Source organism: Asterias rubens, chromosome 21 (genome assembly GCF_902459465.1).
Source record: "Asterias rubens chromosome 21, eAstRub1.3, whole genome shotgun sequence".
Lineage (NCBI taxonomy): Eukaryota > Metazoa > Echinodermata > Asteroidea > Forcipulatida > Asteriidae > Asterias > Asterias rubens.
Genome location: NC_047082.1, coordinates 8,128,027 through 8,144,247, shown reverse-complemented (window position 1 = coordinate 8,144,247; position 16,221 = coordinate 8,128,027). Strand labels below are relative to the sequence as shown.

General features: G+C 38.3%; 3 protein-coding genes across 3 annotated transcripts; 1 reads left to right on the top strand and 2 right to left on the bottom strand.

Moving 5' to 3' along the window:
- Positions 1 to 1,118: 1,118 nt before the first annotated feature.
- LOC117304500 (gastrula zinc finger protein XlCGF57.1-like) lies at positions 1,119 to 4,264 on the bottom strand. The gene is made up of 2 exons (XM_033789004.1): positions 4,136 to 4,264; positions 1,119 to 3,277 (listed from the first exon to the last, which is right to left on the bottom strand). Exon 2 carries the CDS (start codon positions 3,185 to 3,187, stop codon positions 1,520 to 1,522), a length of 1,668 nt encoding a protein of 555 aa, XP_033644895.1. The 5' UTR covers positions 3,188 to 3,277; positions 4,136 to 4,264; the 3' UTR covers positions 1,119 to 1,519.
- Positions 4,265 to 5,579: 1,315 nt separating this feature from the next.
- Positions 5,580 to 9,728, top strand: LOC117304501. The gene is made up of 4 exons (XM_033789005.1): positions 5,580 to 5,769; positions 6,612 to 6,743; positions 9,018 to 9,174; positions 9,545 to 9,728. The coding sequence occupies exons 1-4, from the start codon at positions 5,583 to 5,585 to the stop codon at positions 9,630 to 9,632; spliced, it is 564 nt and encodes a 187-aa protein (XP_033644896.1). The 5' UTR covers positions 5,580 to 5,582; the 3' UTR covers positions 9,633 to 9,728.
- Positions 9,729 to 10,179: 451 nt separating this feature from the next.
- On the bottom strand, positions 10,180 to 16,216 carry LOC117304511 (ADP-ribosylation factor-related protein 1-like). Its single transcript, XM_033789018.1, has 8 exons — positions 16,118 to 16,216; positions 15,260 to 15,368; positions 14,752 to 14,839; positions 14,079 to 14,161; positions 13,319 to 13,400; positions 11,799 to 11,869; positions 11,344 to 11,444; positions 10,180 to 10,831 (listed from the first exon to the last, which is right to left on the bottom strand). Exons 2-8 carry the CDS (start codon positions 15,350 to 15,352, stop codon positions 10,741 to 10,743), a joined length of 609 nt encoding a protein of 202 aa, XP_033644909.1. The 5' UTR covers positions 15,353 to 15,368; positions 16,118 to 16,216; the 3' UTR covers positions 10,180 to 10,740.
- Between the last annotated feature and the right edge of the window lie 5 nt (positions 16,217 to 16,221).

The following is a 16,221-nucleotide window of genomic DNA, read 5'->3' as shown; positions in this document are numbered from 1 at the left end:
ACTAGCACCAAAAATGTTTGTAAAGAACGTTCGATTAAAGGGACAGCATGCCTTGGATCGGGCGAGTTGGTCTATGGAAAGCATTTAAAATCGTTTGATAATTAATGCGTATGGTTAATATAAAGATTTATTAAAAGTAAGATATAATGATCCACACAAATATGCCTCAAATTGCACGAGAGTTTTCCTTATACGTCGTGAACTAAACATGGCACTCCAAATTGTGGAATCAAGTTTTTGACTCCATGGCCGATCGTGTTATTAGTTAGCAAAGTAAAAGAAAAACCACGCGATTTCCAAGCATATTATTGTGAAGATCACTATATTCTACATGTAAAACATTTTTCTATTAACCTTGTGCATTTTATAACAAACGGTTTCAAATGATTTTCATATAGACATAAACCAACTTGCCCGATTCAAGACAAGTGTTAGTGCAAGGCTTAAAGGAACACGTTGCCTTGGATCGGACGAGTTGGTCAAAACAAAAGCGTTTGTAACCGTTTTTATATAATGCACATGGTTGGAAAGATGTTTTTAAAGTAGAATACAATGATCCACACAAATGCCTTGACATTGCGTGGTTTTCCTTTTGCTTTGCGAACTAACACGGTCGGCCATTTATGGGAGTCAAAATTTTGACTCCCATAAATGGCCGACCGTGTTAGTCGACGAGATAAAAGAAAACCACGCAATTTCGAGGCATGTTTGTGTGAATCATTGTATTCTACTTTTAAACGTCTTTCAAATCATATGCATTTTATAACGGTTACAAACGCTTTTCAAATACCAACTCGACCGATCCAAGGCAACGTGTTCCTTTAAGTCAAGTCTAGTTACATGTACATTGTGCACACACACGTTTACAACTCGAGAAGAAGCTTCACATGTCCGTTACCAGGAAATAAAATATTAACGATAGAACATTTGGAAACATCCTGAAATATCATTAGGTCGTTATCGGGCTGAAGCAGAGGAAATAAATGTACCTCTGCAGGCCAAAGATCATCAGGGCTAGAAACTTCTTCAATGCTTTGAGATAAACTTTAAATAATATCAAATTAAGCAGCACGTTTGTTGGTCTCTAAATGTAAAAGAGTGAAAAACACCACTCTTTACATTTCGAGCTGTCCCTCATATGGCTCTTCAAAAAGAGTGGTGGTTATTTCACTCTTTTAGAGGGGTTTCACTCTAGGACAGAGTAAAAAATAACTCAAAAAGATGCAAACTTAAATCTAAAAGAGCGGAAGACCACTCGAAAAAGAGTTGTCCTTTATATGGCTCTTCAAAGAGTGCCTCTTCACTCTTACATTCAGGTCTTAGGTTTATTTTCATACCATTTGTACATATACAATATAGGGGGCAAATAATTATACAACTTAATAACAGTATGTGGAGGTATACGCCTTTTTTAATAACAATTGTTTCAGTAATGGAGATGTAGGGTCATCAAAAGAACTGATGTAAAACAACTACTCAATGACACAAGTAATCGACCGGGATTCGAATCCATGACATGCTACTTTCTCTTGGAAGACAAGGGTGTTTTTGATAGGCCTTCACGCTTCTTCCTTTCGTGAATTCGAAGATGTTCTCCAAGGTATCCGTTTCGTCTAAATGACTTCCCACATATTTCACAAAGGAATTGTTTCTCTTCGAAGTGAGTTGCCCGATGGCTTCTCATATTACCTTCAAGAAGGAATGGCCTATCGCAGATATCACAAGAATAAGGTTTCTCATCCGTGTGAATCCCTCGATGTTTCCTCAGAGAGCTCTTATCTACGAATGCCTTCTTGCAAACTTCACATGCAAATGGTTTATGCTCGGAATGGATTCGTAAGTGATTGGTCAAGTCAGGTGACCGGGCGAAAGCCTTGCCGCAAGTCTTACAAGCAAAGGGTTTCTCTGCTGCATGTACTCTCTGATGATGTCTGTTAAGGCAGCTGGACTGCAGGAACGATTTCCCGCAAATTTCACATGAAAACGGTTTTTCATTCGTGTGAACCTTAGCGTGTACTCTAAGATTTCGTCCGTGGACAAACGATTTATGACAAAGATCGCATGTAAATGGTTTCTCAGTGGTGTGGGTTCGCTTGTGTGCGGTAAGAGTGCACTTCCGCGCAAAGGTTTTGCTGCAGATGTCGCATGAAAATGGCCTTTCCTTTGTGTGGATTCGCTGGTGGCGTTTGGATTGTCCGAGTTGTGCAAAGCATTTTCCGCAGGTCTCACAACCGAAACGTTTCTCCTTCGTATGGACAACCTGATGAAGTCGAAGCTCACTTCTACGCGGGAAAAATTTCTCGCACAAACTACATCCAAATGGTCTTATACCAGTATGAATCTTCCGATGACTCGCTAGATCGTTCAAGACCGAGAAGAACTTGTTACAGACGTCACACTGGTATGGCTTCTCGCCTGAGTGGATCCGCATGGTGTGCTTCTTGAGGTAACTTTTATGTGTAAAGGACTTCTCACATTGATCGCATTTGAACAGGTTCTCCTTACTATGGGTTAACTGGTGAACTCTATAAGAGCTTAAGCGAGAAAAGGACTTCCCACATTCGTCACACATGAATGGTCTCTCATTGGTGTGCGTTCTCATGTGATTTTTCAGCTGATATTTTCGTGCGTATGAGTTCTTACAAACGCTACAGGAAAATGGTTTTTCATTGGTATGGATCTGGACGTGGCGTTTTAAAGCCCCGTTGTCTGGGAAAGCTTTGCCGCAGTGGCTACAAACAAAATGGCGCTCCTTCGTGTGAATCAAACGATGCTGGCTTATGGTGCTTCTTTGGGCGAAAGTTTTACCGCACGTTTCACATGAGTAAGGCCTCTCTTTAGTATGAGTTCTTGTGTGATTTTTGAGACCGCCTTTGCGCGCGAAGGAGACCCCACACTTGTCACAAGTGTAAGGTCTTTCATTTGTATGTATTTTTCGGTGCCTTCTTCTGCTACTGTTGTGACCGAAAGTCTGCCCACATAAGTCACATGCAAACGGTTTATCCTTAGTGTGAACCGACTTGTGATCTACTAGATGGGCCGACTGTCCAAAGGATTTGCCACAAGAGGTGCATTTGAAGGGTTTATTCTTTCTGTGCACTGTGGTATGCACCTTCAAGTGATCTCGTCTCTTGAATGCTTTCCCACAGATATCACATTCAAACAACCTCTCATTTGTTTTTCCCATTGTTTGCACTTCTAGGAACTAAGAGACGAGTCGTCAGAACTTGGATGAGATATAGCTTGGAGAGGTTCTTGTCGAGTTTCAGATAATTGTCTGAAAAATAACACATCACGTTTCTCTTTAGTTGGTTGTTAGGTTCAATAAAATACATCAACGAAGGCACTGGCCACCGTTGGTAATTGTGTGTTTTGTTTATTGATTTATTTATATTTGTTAATGGTTTTTATTTGTCTGTTTACTTATGCATTTATGTATTTTTATTATTTATTTTCCACAATAATCATAATAATAACTAATTCTCATACGGTGCATTTTACATTAACAGTATCAATGTGCTTTACATTAGTGCCCTGGTCGTAGGGCCAATAATTATAATTCATTTAATCTTTCTCAGCTCTATGGGGAGTATACAGCCCAGGGCTGCCATGGCGCTCCAACTGCTTTTTTAAACACGATATCAACATCTACCATTGGAGGTACCCATCCTGCTCGAGGACACACTTGTCTCAACCGGGATTCGAACCCACACTCCTTCGACTTAATCGTTTATTCCTTATCACTAAGCATACACAGACCCTCTTGAAAGGCCGGCCGATCGTGTGCATGCCCGTTTTACGTCCTATTGGCGCCCCATACACACGCCATTCTACCCTTGGATCTGTAACCCACCTTGAACCATGGAGGTAGTCTACCTCCATGCTTGAACCTTCACACAAAACAACCCATGCTTACAGACTTTTTATATGAACATATAGCAAGGATATGAACGAGACACGTTGCATAAACAATATGTACACACAGGGCAAACTAACTTTAGTCATGGAGCAATATTGCTCCATGACTAAAGTTTACACCAGACCACCCAGCATGCAGAAGTTAGGTTTTTAAAAATCGTCAGTATATAACTTAGACCAAAGAAGTGAATGTAACTTGAAAATAAACACCACTTACCATGCTATACCTATCTATACACGTGGGGGAAGAAAGCTTAGGTCTGTACAGTTTGCTGCTCGACACGTAGCATGAGATGCATCCACTGGATGTACTGAGCTGTGCACATGCACACCAACCCTCCTACGTGTAGACGTACTGGGGCGGAAGTGCGGAAGTGCAAGGACCCGAATTTCCAATAAGAAGTTAGGAATTACCAATAGTGTATCCTGACCAAAGAACCCATGCAGAATAGGGAGGTCCAAATTTTGGTATTTTTTTTTTGGGGGGGGGCTGCTTTACCGCTGCAGACGCCCCATAGAATCATGTGCTTTTAGACATTTCAGACTTTTACTCAGACCTTGGTTATGACACACTGGACACTATTGGTAATTGTCAAAGACCAGTCTTCTCACTTGGTGTATCTCAACATGTGCATCAAATAACAAACCTGTGAAAATTTGAGCTCAATTGGTCGTCAAACTTGCGAGATAACAATGAAAGAAAAAAACACCATTGTCACACGAAGTTGTGTGCGTTTAGATGGTTGATTTCGAGACCTAAACTTGAGGTCTCGAAATCAAATTGTATGCCAATAATTATTTTGAGTAGTTACCAATACTGTCCACTGCCTTTAAATACAGACTGCTGTCATTTAAAAAGAAAATTCCCAATTTATATAAGACTTGGGTCATGTGTAAGAACTTATTGATTCTTTCTGAAAGGGTTTCGACTTAAGATGTTGAGTTCCCACGATGTACCTAAGATTGCGATGTTCAACTTTACGTGACACATTCATTTCTTATACAAATAACTGTGATTAAGTGTCGTATACATTATAATTGAACCTGTATTATAAAAACATAGTTACTAAGAATAACATTAATCTGTCTTGATAGTGTTAGGGTATAGGTGTAGTGGTTAGGGTCTCCTTCTTCTTGTTCTTTTCTTTTTCAAATAAAAGTTGTTCACAGAGGGCCCCCACTGCAGCCGGGCGAGAGCCCCGCAGCCCTCCTCGGCCGTACTTTAATAACGGACCGGGTCTTCACGTAACGCTCGTGGGGGACGGAGCGCCGCTGGCCCCCACGAGCCACCTCTCCGACGAGTGCCTCCGACTCTGCACTTTGTCGTGCTCCCAGAACACCGTCTTTCCACCAAGATACGAAGTGATGTAAAATGTTTCAAATATTGTGCGCAGCTCAAAAGATTAAAAAATAATTATATAGATTGCTACAATTATGATCAGTTAATTGGGAGATTTGTACTTTAAATCCAAGTCCATCATAACAAATCCTAATGAACAAATTCAAGATGATGGGCAATAAAAAGCTCATTTAAAAAGCTCATTTTAAAGTCCAGGCTCCCATGGATTTTCGTAACCGTGTGACGTCACGGATCACATGACGTGATGCAAGTAAATATTAGGAGGAGATACCAATGTCACTGTCCGTCTTACGCTAGAAAACCGATGCACGTGCAGTCACATTCACAGATGAATCCAAAACAATCGTTTTCTACAACACGATCAAAAGCACGCTACAAGAACAACATGATTCTCGTCAACCTCGTGCCCATGCTTCTGTTGCTTGGTGTGAAATGTGAATCAAGTGGAGATGCAGCTGAATATCAGAGGGAACGAGCAAGTGATCTTCGAGGTGAATACGAGTACTCACTGCAGTTGAGGAGTCTTATCGTTTGTATACATTAAGGACACGTAGAATTTTTAACTATTTCTATGACGTCACTCTATTGATGAAAGTGTAGATTTTTTTTGCAAACTGATGCCGATCTAATAATAATAATAATAATAATAATAATAATAATAATAATAATAATAATAATAATAATAATAATAAGAATATCGAAGTCTTATACAGCGCACGTATCTACCAAACAAGGTACTCAAGGCGCTGAGTATAATACAAACTTTCAGAAAGATATGTAATTGCAGTGATGAATTTTGAGACCCATTTATTTAGGACCTTATAATGGTTTACAAGGTGCTACGGCGCATATACAGCAGCCACAGCCAGGAACACCCGGGCGAACCCCTTCTCTTTTCGAAAAGTGCACTGGGTTCTTTAACATGCGTTACACAACACATGGGACCAACGGCTTTACGTCCCATCCGAAGGACGAAGCAATAGTTAAGAACACAAGTGTCACGGCTGGGGATTCGAACCCACACTCTGCTGATCAGAAACACCAGAGTTTGAATTCGACATTACGTTTTAACAATGTATTTTACATGACATCTTCTTGCTAATTGTCAAACTATTTGTTCAGCCGTTTATTTTTGTTTGTTTTGTATAGTATTGATTTTTTTTATTATTTAGATTTGAATAAAGAAACATCGACCAGAGCGAGATTTGAACCAACGAGAGTCTGGATTAACCACAAGCCCTATGATGGCGGTCTCCCTGTTTGTTTATTCAAATTTCCACCTAATAATGTGATGAACAATGTTACAGACATCATTAATTTGTTGGCATTTCAGAAAAGATCGTGTCCGTTTTTGACCGATTTCTTCAGGCGAGTTACAAGGGTGACATGGATGCCTTATCGGCCGTAGTTCATCCGGATGGTCAGTTACTAATAGACGGTTTGCCACCTATTTCTGCAGAACAAGGTAGGCCCATTCACACAAGAGCAATTTCACAAGGGTCCCCTGCTAAATTGTAGCATGGTTTGTAAAAATTTACAACATATACCCCGTCTGAAATTATCCCTAGTCTAATATTGACCAATTTTGAAAAACAAAATTGCAAGTCAGAGATCCGGATGTACGATTTCGATTTACTGAATGTCTAGGTTATATCAACAAGTAATATTACAATTCATGTTAGCGAGTTTAATATATGGTTATGCCTATATCAGGCAAAACTTCAATAGCGGTTTTACCCAACACTGATGTTAGCAATATAGGCCTACTAGACTCTTTCAGAATGCATTTTACAGTCGGTCGGGATTCGAACCCATGACCTTTGCAAATAGTGCAACCCATCAAACGTATTGGCCCCGTTACTGGCGAATAAAGACCTAAAGATGTGTGGTGTATCGGTCCATATAAGGGTTGGCTAAGTACAATTGACATAACTCACCCAGTACAGGCCCAATAACATTCATGCCGCATCGATGATGGGTCAATAACATTCATGCCGCATCGATGATGGGTCAATAACATTCATGCCGCATCGATGATGGGTCAATAACATTCATGCCGCATCGATGATGGGTCAATAACATTCATGCCGCATCGATGATGGGTCAATAACATTCATGCCGCATCGATGATGGGTCAATAAAATTCATGCCGCATCGATGATGGGTCAATAACATTCATGCCGCATCGATGATGGGTCAATAACATTCATGCCGCATCGATGATGGGTCAATAACATTCATGCCGCATCGATGATGGGTCAATAACATTCATGCCGCATCGATGATGGGTCAATAACAATCATGCCGCATCGATGATGGGTCAATAACATTCATGCCGCATCGATGATGGGTCAATAACTTCTGTGTTGGGCCATTACAGTATTTCACTATTGGCCCAATTGGCCACATCATTGTAATCAAAACATATCAAAAAAGCTCGTCAAAAAGCAAACCTACACATTTTTGGGGAGTAACAATTAATAGCAAAAAGATCCAAACAAATTACGCTACTTGTTCAGTTCTAAAAATGTGTCGCAATCTTAAGCCATATCTTAACTTGACACTGCTGACACCCTCCCTTGAAATTTGCATATTATGACCATCGGTTCAGTGCCGGCCCAATGGTGCGCCGCTACAAAACCGGTATTGGCCCAGAGAAGGTTTTCTATTCCATTTTGCCAAAATGGTGTGCCGCTAAAATAATAAAAAAAACAGAAGGCCTATTGGCCCAGAAAATGAATTAGGCCGGATGCAAATAATTGAAACTGACGGTACCGGCATTTTGAGAAAACCGACAACTTATTAGCCTATTAATTAATTGTTATTTCATGCATTTTAAGAGTTTTGTTTTTAATTAATTTATTTATTACTGATGTTTTCTTAGTTTTTATTTTATTTTTTATATATCATGGACAAATACACTTTATTAGTGTATATTTTATTTATTGCAAAGTAACTAATTAGTTTAATTTATTTAATATCCTTTTTTTATTTTTATTGAATAATCTTTTTTCTTATTTTATCCTAGTGCGATTGCCACACTCCCCATCGCATTAGTTAACAGAACCGTACAGAGGTTATTTTTTCTTTCTTCTATTTTGGCTGACCAGATGTTGGCAGCGTCACTGAGAATACACACTAATTTTAAGCGGCCCAGTACAGTTGCCACACCTCACGGGCCCAATAACGTTCATGCCGTTGCTGGCACTTCTGTATTGGGCCATTGTGGCATGCCACCATTGCAATATTTGGCCCAGAATTGGCTCAGTAGGCTAGGCCTAATGGTTGTCCAATATTATTGCCAAAAAAAGGTGCGTCACTACGGGGGGAAAAGAACAATACTATTCGTTTGACCCATAATACAGACCGATGTGTGTTAGCACTGTAAAACACCTACTCAGTATTTTTCCCAAGCTCGGTGAAAAATATTTTTGTTTTAAACATAAGATATGTTGGTAACTATATTTGTTTTTTACCCATACACCGATGTGTGTTAGCACTGTATACTCAGCACTTTCCCCCCGAGTCCTGTGAAAAAAAAATATCACAGACATGTTTCTCGGGTGAGATTCGAACCCACGACCCTTGCACTTAGAGAGTGTCTTAGAGAGTGTCTTACCAACTGGGTACACAGTGCTAACACACATCGGTGTATGGGTCAAACCATAAGTAATGTTCTTTATCCCCATCAATGCAAATTTATTATCTTTTATGTATGTACTTTGTAAATCTACGGCAGGGGAAAACATGGTTTTTCACCTCATATTTGAGGGAGTAACTCGTGTCGAGAATACTTATAAAGAGATTCAGCCCATGGACAAAGATGCAGAGTATGTGTTCATCAGTCTCCATTTTGATTTTTACAACGAATTGGATGAAAATGTTATGGATGGAAGGTAAGCTTGCCGTCTTTCTAAATCGAATTCTGGCGTGAACTCTTGTGTACTCGCCCTTTGTATAAATTGGTATTATCTCGTTTTTTTATGCAATAGACATTCCTATTGTTGATACATATTAGCCGCGCTGGTTGACCGAATGTTGGCAACACTTTTAATCGTGTTAATATATTTTGACACTCACACCGTATGGACTGTAAAGGGGGTATCAGCCCCTTTTCGACCCAGAAGTAGGTGGCAACTGCCCCTGGGGGAAAAAGTTTATTGTAGCCCGCACCCTGAAGAGACAGATAAAAACAAACAGAGAAAGTGCCGACTATAACTTAATACATTTGCCTAAAAGCTATTTATTTATTTGGTTTGTTTACAGTGGATTGTTCGTCTTCAGGGACACTACAGATGGATACAAGTTTTACTTGACGATGTTTAACAAACATGGTCAGTCAACAGCTGAATAGTGCACCCTGTGATCATGTGGTTACAGGCCTGTATGCTTCGTTATTGAAAGGGCTAGGGCACCAAGGCATTTTCTCCTCTCTAATAGGCACCCTATGAGGAAATTGTAAAATTCTACTGGAGAATTTTTAGGGCACCAAGGCAATGACCTGGGGGCATGGAGGCAATCGCCTTCGTTGCCTCCAGGAAGTATCAGGCCTGAGGCTATACCCTGGTATAAATAATACAGGTATAGCACACAGCCATCATATCATTCCTTCTCTAATGTAAAATTTGCAATTTAAATTACTAAGGATCTGACAAAAAACACAATGTCCACAGATCTACACCAAACTTACATAGTTTGAAGATAATGATAGTAGAAAGCTTCCCTGAAAATATTACTTGCTGAGGTGCTGTACTTTTTGAGTAAGTAAAACAATGTCATGAAAATCATTTTCGTCTCACTGATCATGAGACGAAAATTATTTAAGCATGTAAAAACGTATTTTCATGACATTGTTTTACTAATTTCTCAAAAACTACAGCACCTCAGCATCTAATATTTTGAGGTACGTATTCTACTATCATTATCTTCAAACGGTGTAAGTTTAATGTATATCTGTGGACATTGTGTTTACAGAAGTTTACCCCAAAATGTAACACCAATGCCAACTGCGATCAAATTGATTTACCATATAACCATATTTACAGAACAATTTCAATAGTGTTTCTCAAGTCACTAAAGATTGACCACTGGCACTTGACTCGTCTGGTGCTTCTGGTCTTTAAATCTTTAACACAATTGTATTGCCATGCTTTGAAGCCGCGATACCAAACTTCTAATTTACGACCTCAGCTGACTTTATGCTCTGCAACCTCCTTCCCAGTGGTGTACGATCTCGATCATCATAACCCCGGAAGTGTATCTTCATAAATAATTTTGTAATTGACTGGTCTGACGCCTCTGTTCTCTAAACCCATAAACACATTTTAAATTGTGGTAGCATGTTATGAAGCTATGGTACAAGACTTATTGTTGACCAGCCAGATGACTTCCTGAGTTTAGATGTGTACTTCGAGAGCTTTCACCTTTTAAAGGGTTAAGTTTGAGATCTTGACCCTTTGACCTCAGCTGATTTCTTTGGTATGTGGTGGTCTCCGATAAGAGTTTCGTTGGACGCATTCGACTAGCCAATCAATACCTTCGTTTACTCCTTGGCTGCAAATACAAAATAATTCTAAGAATTATCTTAAAGAAGACTCTGTTTTACCCATCTTCTATTCATCTTGATGTTAAACCAAGCATAGTTGAAAGTAAATTAAAAGCATTTAAAAACCAGAAGAAGACTCCAAGTTAAGTTTGTTTGTGATTCCCTTTCACAAAATGTGTCTGCATTAATTCAGGTTCATACTTCATGCGAATGCGATGACAATTTTGGCGTCACAGCTCAGTTTTCACTGTGAATGTTTCGCAGGTGTTCAGCACATCTCTACTCCGCGGTAGTAGAATATAGAAAGACAGCTCTCTAAAGAACAAACTGTACCTGGCAAGTAGATACACGCATGGTGTAACTGCAAACCTCACCCTGCAATGCCTTAAATCATATACACATCTAAATTTTCTGAACTGTTTGTTGTGAATTTGTGGCATCAAACTTGCATCGCATTCGCAGGAAGTACGAACCAGGAATTGAGTTTTTAAGAAACCTGATTCGTTTCTACCCAACTCACCCTGTGAGCGCAGACACTGGCTGTATATGACAATCTCTCTTTCCAATACTTCTTGAACTTTGATTAAATTCTGCCTTGATTTCAGACATGTTCAACACATCCTGTTCAAACAAACATAAGAATCTGATAATAGTAGTAACAAGTTTTTTTATATAGCGCATTTTACAATGATATATGAATGCACTTTAATACATTAGTGCCCAGAGCCCATTTTCATAGAGCTGCTAAGCACACAAATTTGCTTAGCATGAAATTTCTTCCTTGATAAAAACCGAATTACCAACCAAATTTCCACCTGAGCTTCAGGATAAGCAAACAACAGCTGAATACCAGAAACAAGCAATATGCACAAATGGAAATTTGGTTGGTAATAAATTTAATCCATATGCCACAGGTTCAAGTCCTGATCTTGACAATTATTCTCTGTTCAACCAAAAGTCTTATAAGACGCTCACCTGTAAGTCTTGTTTATTGGCAAGAACAAGTAAAGGCACACCATCAAGAGCTTCACTTGATAGCATCATGTCTGGAAGAAAGCAAATCAAAAGTATTAGTATAAACTATTTTGCAAACAAATCGTTAATAGCCTGAGACTTCAACCCAAGCAGAGTCTTTTTAAAAGGCTAAAATGTAATACAACGACTCCTGTTCATGTGTGTTGTGTTGTGTTGCCATTTAGCCTTTGAGAAAGACTCTGCTAAGGTCGAAACGTCAGGCTAATATTGATTGTTTGCATTTTTACCATAGGTCCTTTTGGTTCTATTTTGCAACGGTTATAGTTTTATTTTCTCATTTATAAAGTTGTGGCAACAAATACTTATGACTAATTACGAGACCTCCTTAAATGCAATGAAACTGAAATTTTAAAAAGTCTGTACTTAGAAAACAAACAATCATTGTTTTTGATTGCTTTCAGAAATCAACATCCCCAACTAGGCCTATAGCTTATACTTAAAAGGTATAAAGAATAAACAATTAAAAGATCTGATAAAATGGTATAAGCCTACAACTTAAGTTAGAAAATATCATCAATATACATGAAAAATAAAGAAATTACTTTTAAACAGAAAAGTTATCACAAAAATCTCATGTCAGTAATGTATATTCAATATGAAAAATGATAAAAGAAATTCACGTTAAATATCATCAATTTTGTGGAGCAAACACAGTCATGTCATAATAAAAATTAAAAGACAATTCAATCAACAAACATGGCAACTAAGAATGGCAATATTGGTAGAAATCATACTCAAGTCATATTAGTATTGTACATTCAATATATGCAAAAATTACAGAAGAAATTCAGTTTAAATCTCATCATGCTTAGGAAGCAAAGACAGTCATGTTATAATCAAAATAAGAAGACAATACAATCATCAAATATGGCAATATGGCTAGATTTGATTATCAAGTCAACATAGTTGGGCAGTCATGTTATAATCAAAATAAGAAGACAATACAATCATCAAATATGGCAATATGGGTAGATTTCATTATCAAGTCAACAGAGTTGCAGTTATACAACTGCATAAAAATTAAAATATAAAGCACAGAAAACAAAGCAGAATTATCAATTTTCAAATAAAAAACAATAGATCCAAGCAAAGAAGGCTACAGAAAAATGGCAACGAAATATTTCATAAATAGCAGACATTCAAATGGAAATATCACAGTTATTGTAAAATGTCAATCAGTCACATTGTAGCATAGAAATACATAGACAATATTTGAAATACACACAATATGGAAATCACAAAAGCAAAGATTTAAACTTCAGGGGAATAATTTCCTGTAAAAGATAAAAGAAAAACAAAGACTTAGCTCTTCTACGAGGAAAATGTTAACTTGTATTGAAACATTGAAAACGGCACCACGCAATTACTCTGGGGATCATGGGTTACTTCAAGGCCTTCAAGAGTAACATAGTCAGGCTCTGTGGTGTTTAGTGTTAACAATAAGTGTTTAATATACTTACCAAATGCTAGTCTTGACTCCGTTAATCTCTCCTTATCCGATGAATCCACAACATAGATCAGTCCATGAGATTCTGCGTAATACTGAAAACAATTTTGGGAAAAGAGGAATATCAAGGGTGAGATTATGGTTTTTCATTCTAAAATATAAACTTGTACAGCTAGAGTACACAGATACAAAAAGTTGATAAAGTAAGGATTCAGTGAGGTTTGTGGTAACACCATTTGTAAATCTCTTTTGAGTAGTGTTGGTTCTGAAAAGTACCAGTGAATGACAACTCAATGTTTTAATGCTCTGATCTGTTATTCTTGAAGACAATCAGAGCATACTGATCGAAACGTTGTCAGCCACTGGTTCTTTTCAGAACCAACACAATTCAAAAGAGATTTACAAACCTCACCTGACTACATGTATACTTTCAAAAAGCAAGGTTCAAAACCTTACAAAGTAATTTGCTGGTTTTTTTGTATAATCGATTAAACAATACACCACCTGCATTTGGACTGCCTTCTCGCCACCAGACAGACTCGGTGGAATAGAGGAATAATATAAGACTCAAGATTTTATAGCGCCCAAGGTGCAAGATGGAGAACTGGAAGCCTCACGCTCTATTATGTTGGAATGTAAATTATGTACAGCGCCATTCCAGCAAGCAAATGTTTCGTTATCATCTATAGTGATAATCATAGTGTGCATTAATCTAGTGTTGCATCAAAAGAGCTGCTTACTAGAATGGCTTCCTGTGAATGAATCCTTCTTACCTTATCCCATAATGCTTGTAGCTCTTCCTGTCCTCCAAGATCCCAAAACATCAAACGTATCCGACCAGTGTCGATCTTCCCAACTATTAAGAAAACAAAAACTAAACTTTTACTCTACGTGTCTTTAGTCTACCCTATTCTTAAAGGCTTTTCAATGCCATTGGGGCATCGATTAAAATCCAACAGTTTGTCTGCATGTGTCATGAACTCAAAGTGTTACAAATTGACAATGGTAAAATCAACCCTCTTATTTGAACAACACAGCTCAGTTTGTAGACTAGCGGTACATTAACAAAATGATGAACGGCAAAGTAACTGTGATTGAGCTGCGAGTAGTGCAAGGGGTCAACACATAGTTATTGGCTCATCGGTTTCTTTCCCTGCCTTTCACCTCTGTGGACCCAGGTTCAAATCCCACCTCAGACCGGAGCCTTGCATGTGGACTGAGTTGTCAGCTCCTACCTGATTGTTTGGGTTTTCCCATTGGGGATATCCTCCCACATCTAAAACTGATAATTTCTTCTTGTTTTGAAGCATTGCATGGTGAGGTAATGGTATATCAAATAATTATATATTCTTCCTTCTTGTTTCCCCTTCATCCCATTATTAGTGCTAATTGTGCTGTTAAATGTGTGAACAAATAAATGAATAAACGACTGTTAGGCCTACTTACTATTGAGACCAACTGTAGTTGTGACTTTATCCAGTGGCAAGCCTCTGTAGTTTTTATTGAATTGCATCTGTGTTGTTTCAAGGAAAGTCTGCAAGGTGAAATTTCAAAACACTATTCGTAAGTCATACATCAAACAATGGAACAATGATCAGTCATATTTTGTACGGAAAGTAATTTTACTGGCACACAGTTGCTAAAGCCACGTTGGCATTAGATTAATATCTCACCGTAACCATGCATAAAATTCCAATAAGTAAATTTTACCGATGTCCGTACTTATTTGACATAGGACTAATAAGGTAAACAAACTGAGACAATGGTGATATAAACTGACTGACTAATTAGAAGCACACGAGGGCGCTATGCCAGTGACCTTGAACAGGATGAAACAAAATGCATGACCTAGCTTGTAAACAATTTCTATTTGAATGAATTCAAGACTTTCATTGGATTCTTATTACTTAAACAATTTTGCCGTTCACAACTTTGCACAAATCCTTGAACTTACCGATTTTCCAGCATTGTCAAGTCCAAGGATCAGCACAAAATATTCATCTCTTCTAAACATGTACTGCCACAATCCATACAGTAAGCTGAACATGGTGAACAATTGCGATCTGAAATACAATTATACATCAAAATAGGTTGTTAGTGATTATACTATTAGAAAGACTCTACTAGGGTCGAAACGTCAGGCCATTAACTATTTTTGTGCGATTGTATTATTATTATTATTATTAATAAATAACCAGTATACTAGTGTTAGTAATACTAATAATAGGCCTAATTATAAATAATATTATTTATAATGTAAATGAGGCATAAGGTTTATCGCAATTCAGAAATGCAATGCATTGTGGGAAGGAATATGGGGCGGTTTCAATGCAGTTTCTACGACTCGCGCACGCAAAGCCTATACCTTTGTGTGGGTTCTTGATATTTTGCTAATCGCAATAAACCTCATCATTGCATTATATATGACTTATGAGATATACGTTTTTAAGTTTTTGAAAAATGAGTGAAAAGGTAGAGGTCGATTGGTGGCGAGGTGTGGAAAACTGAAAATGATCCCAGCAGGCTCTGCCTGCCACCCTTTTTTGGAGGTAGAATACTACATCCGTGGCTCTCCTCCTCACCACACCCCCTACCCTGTTGTCCCGGCCCAGTTCAGTTGCACTAGAAATTATACTATAGTAAAATAGTAGAATGACATGCTGGTTTTTCCTCCCCGCAATTCGCACTATTTTGTTTTGTTAGAATAGGGTTAGTAGACGTTCAATTAAGGCCACATTCGGGCTCAACTCTCAACCTACTTAGAAACAAGTCAAACTCATACAATTTATTCAATTCAAGATTTTTTAATTACCTTTAAAGTTGAAGCAAATGATCTCCAAATTGTGCAGAGATACACGGCCACAACACACAACAAACGACGAACAGCTTGAAGTTTAGCGCGCCCTCTTGTGTCGA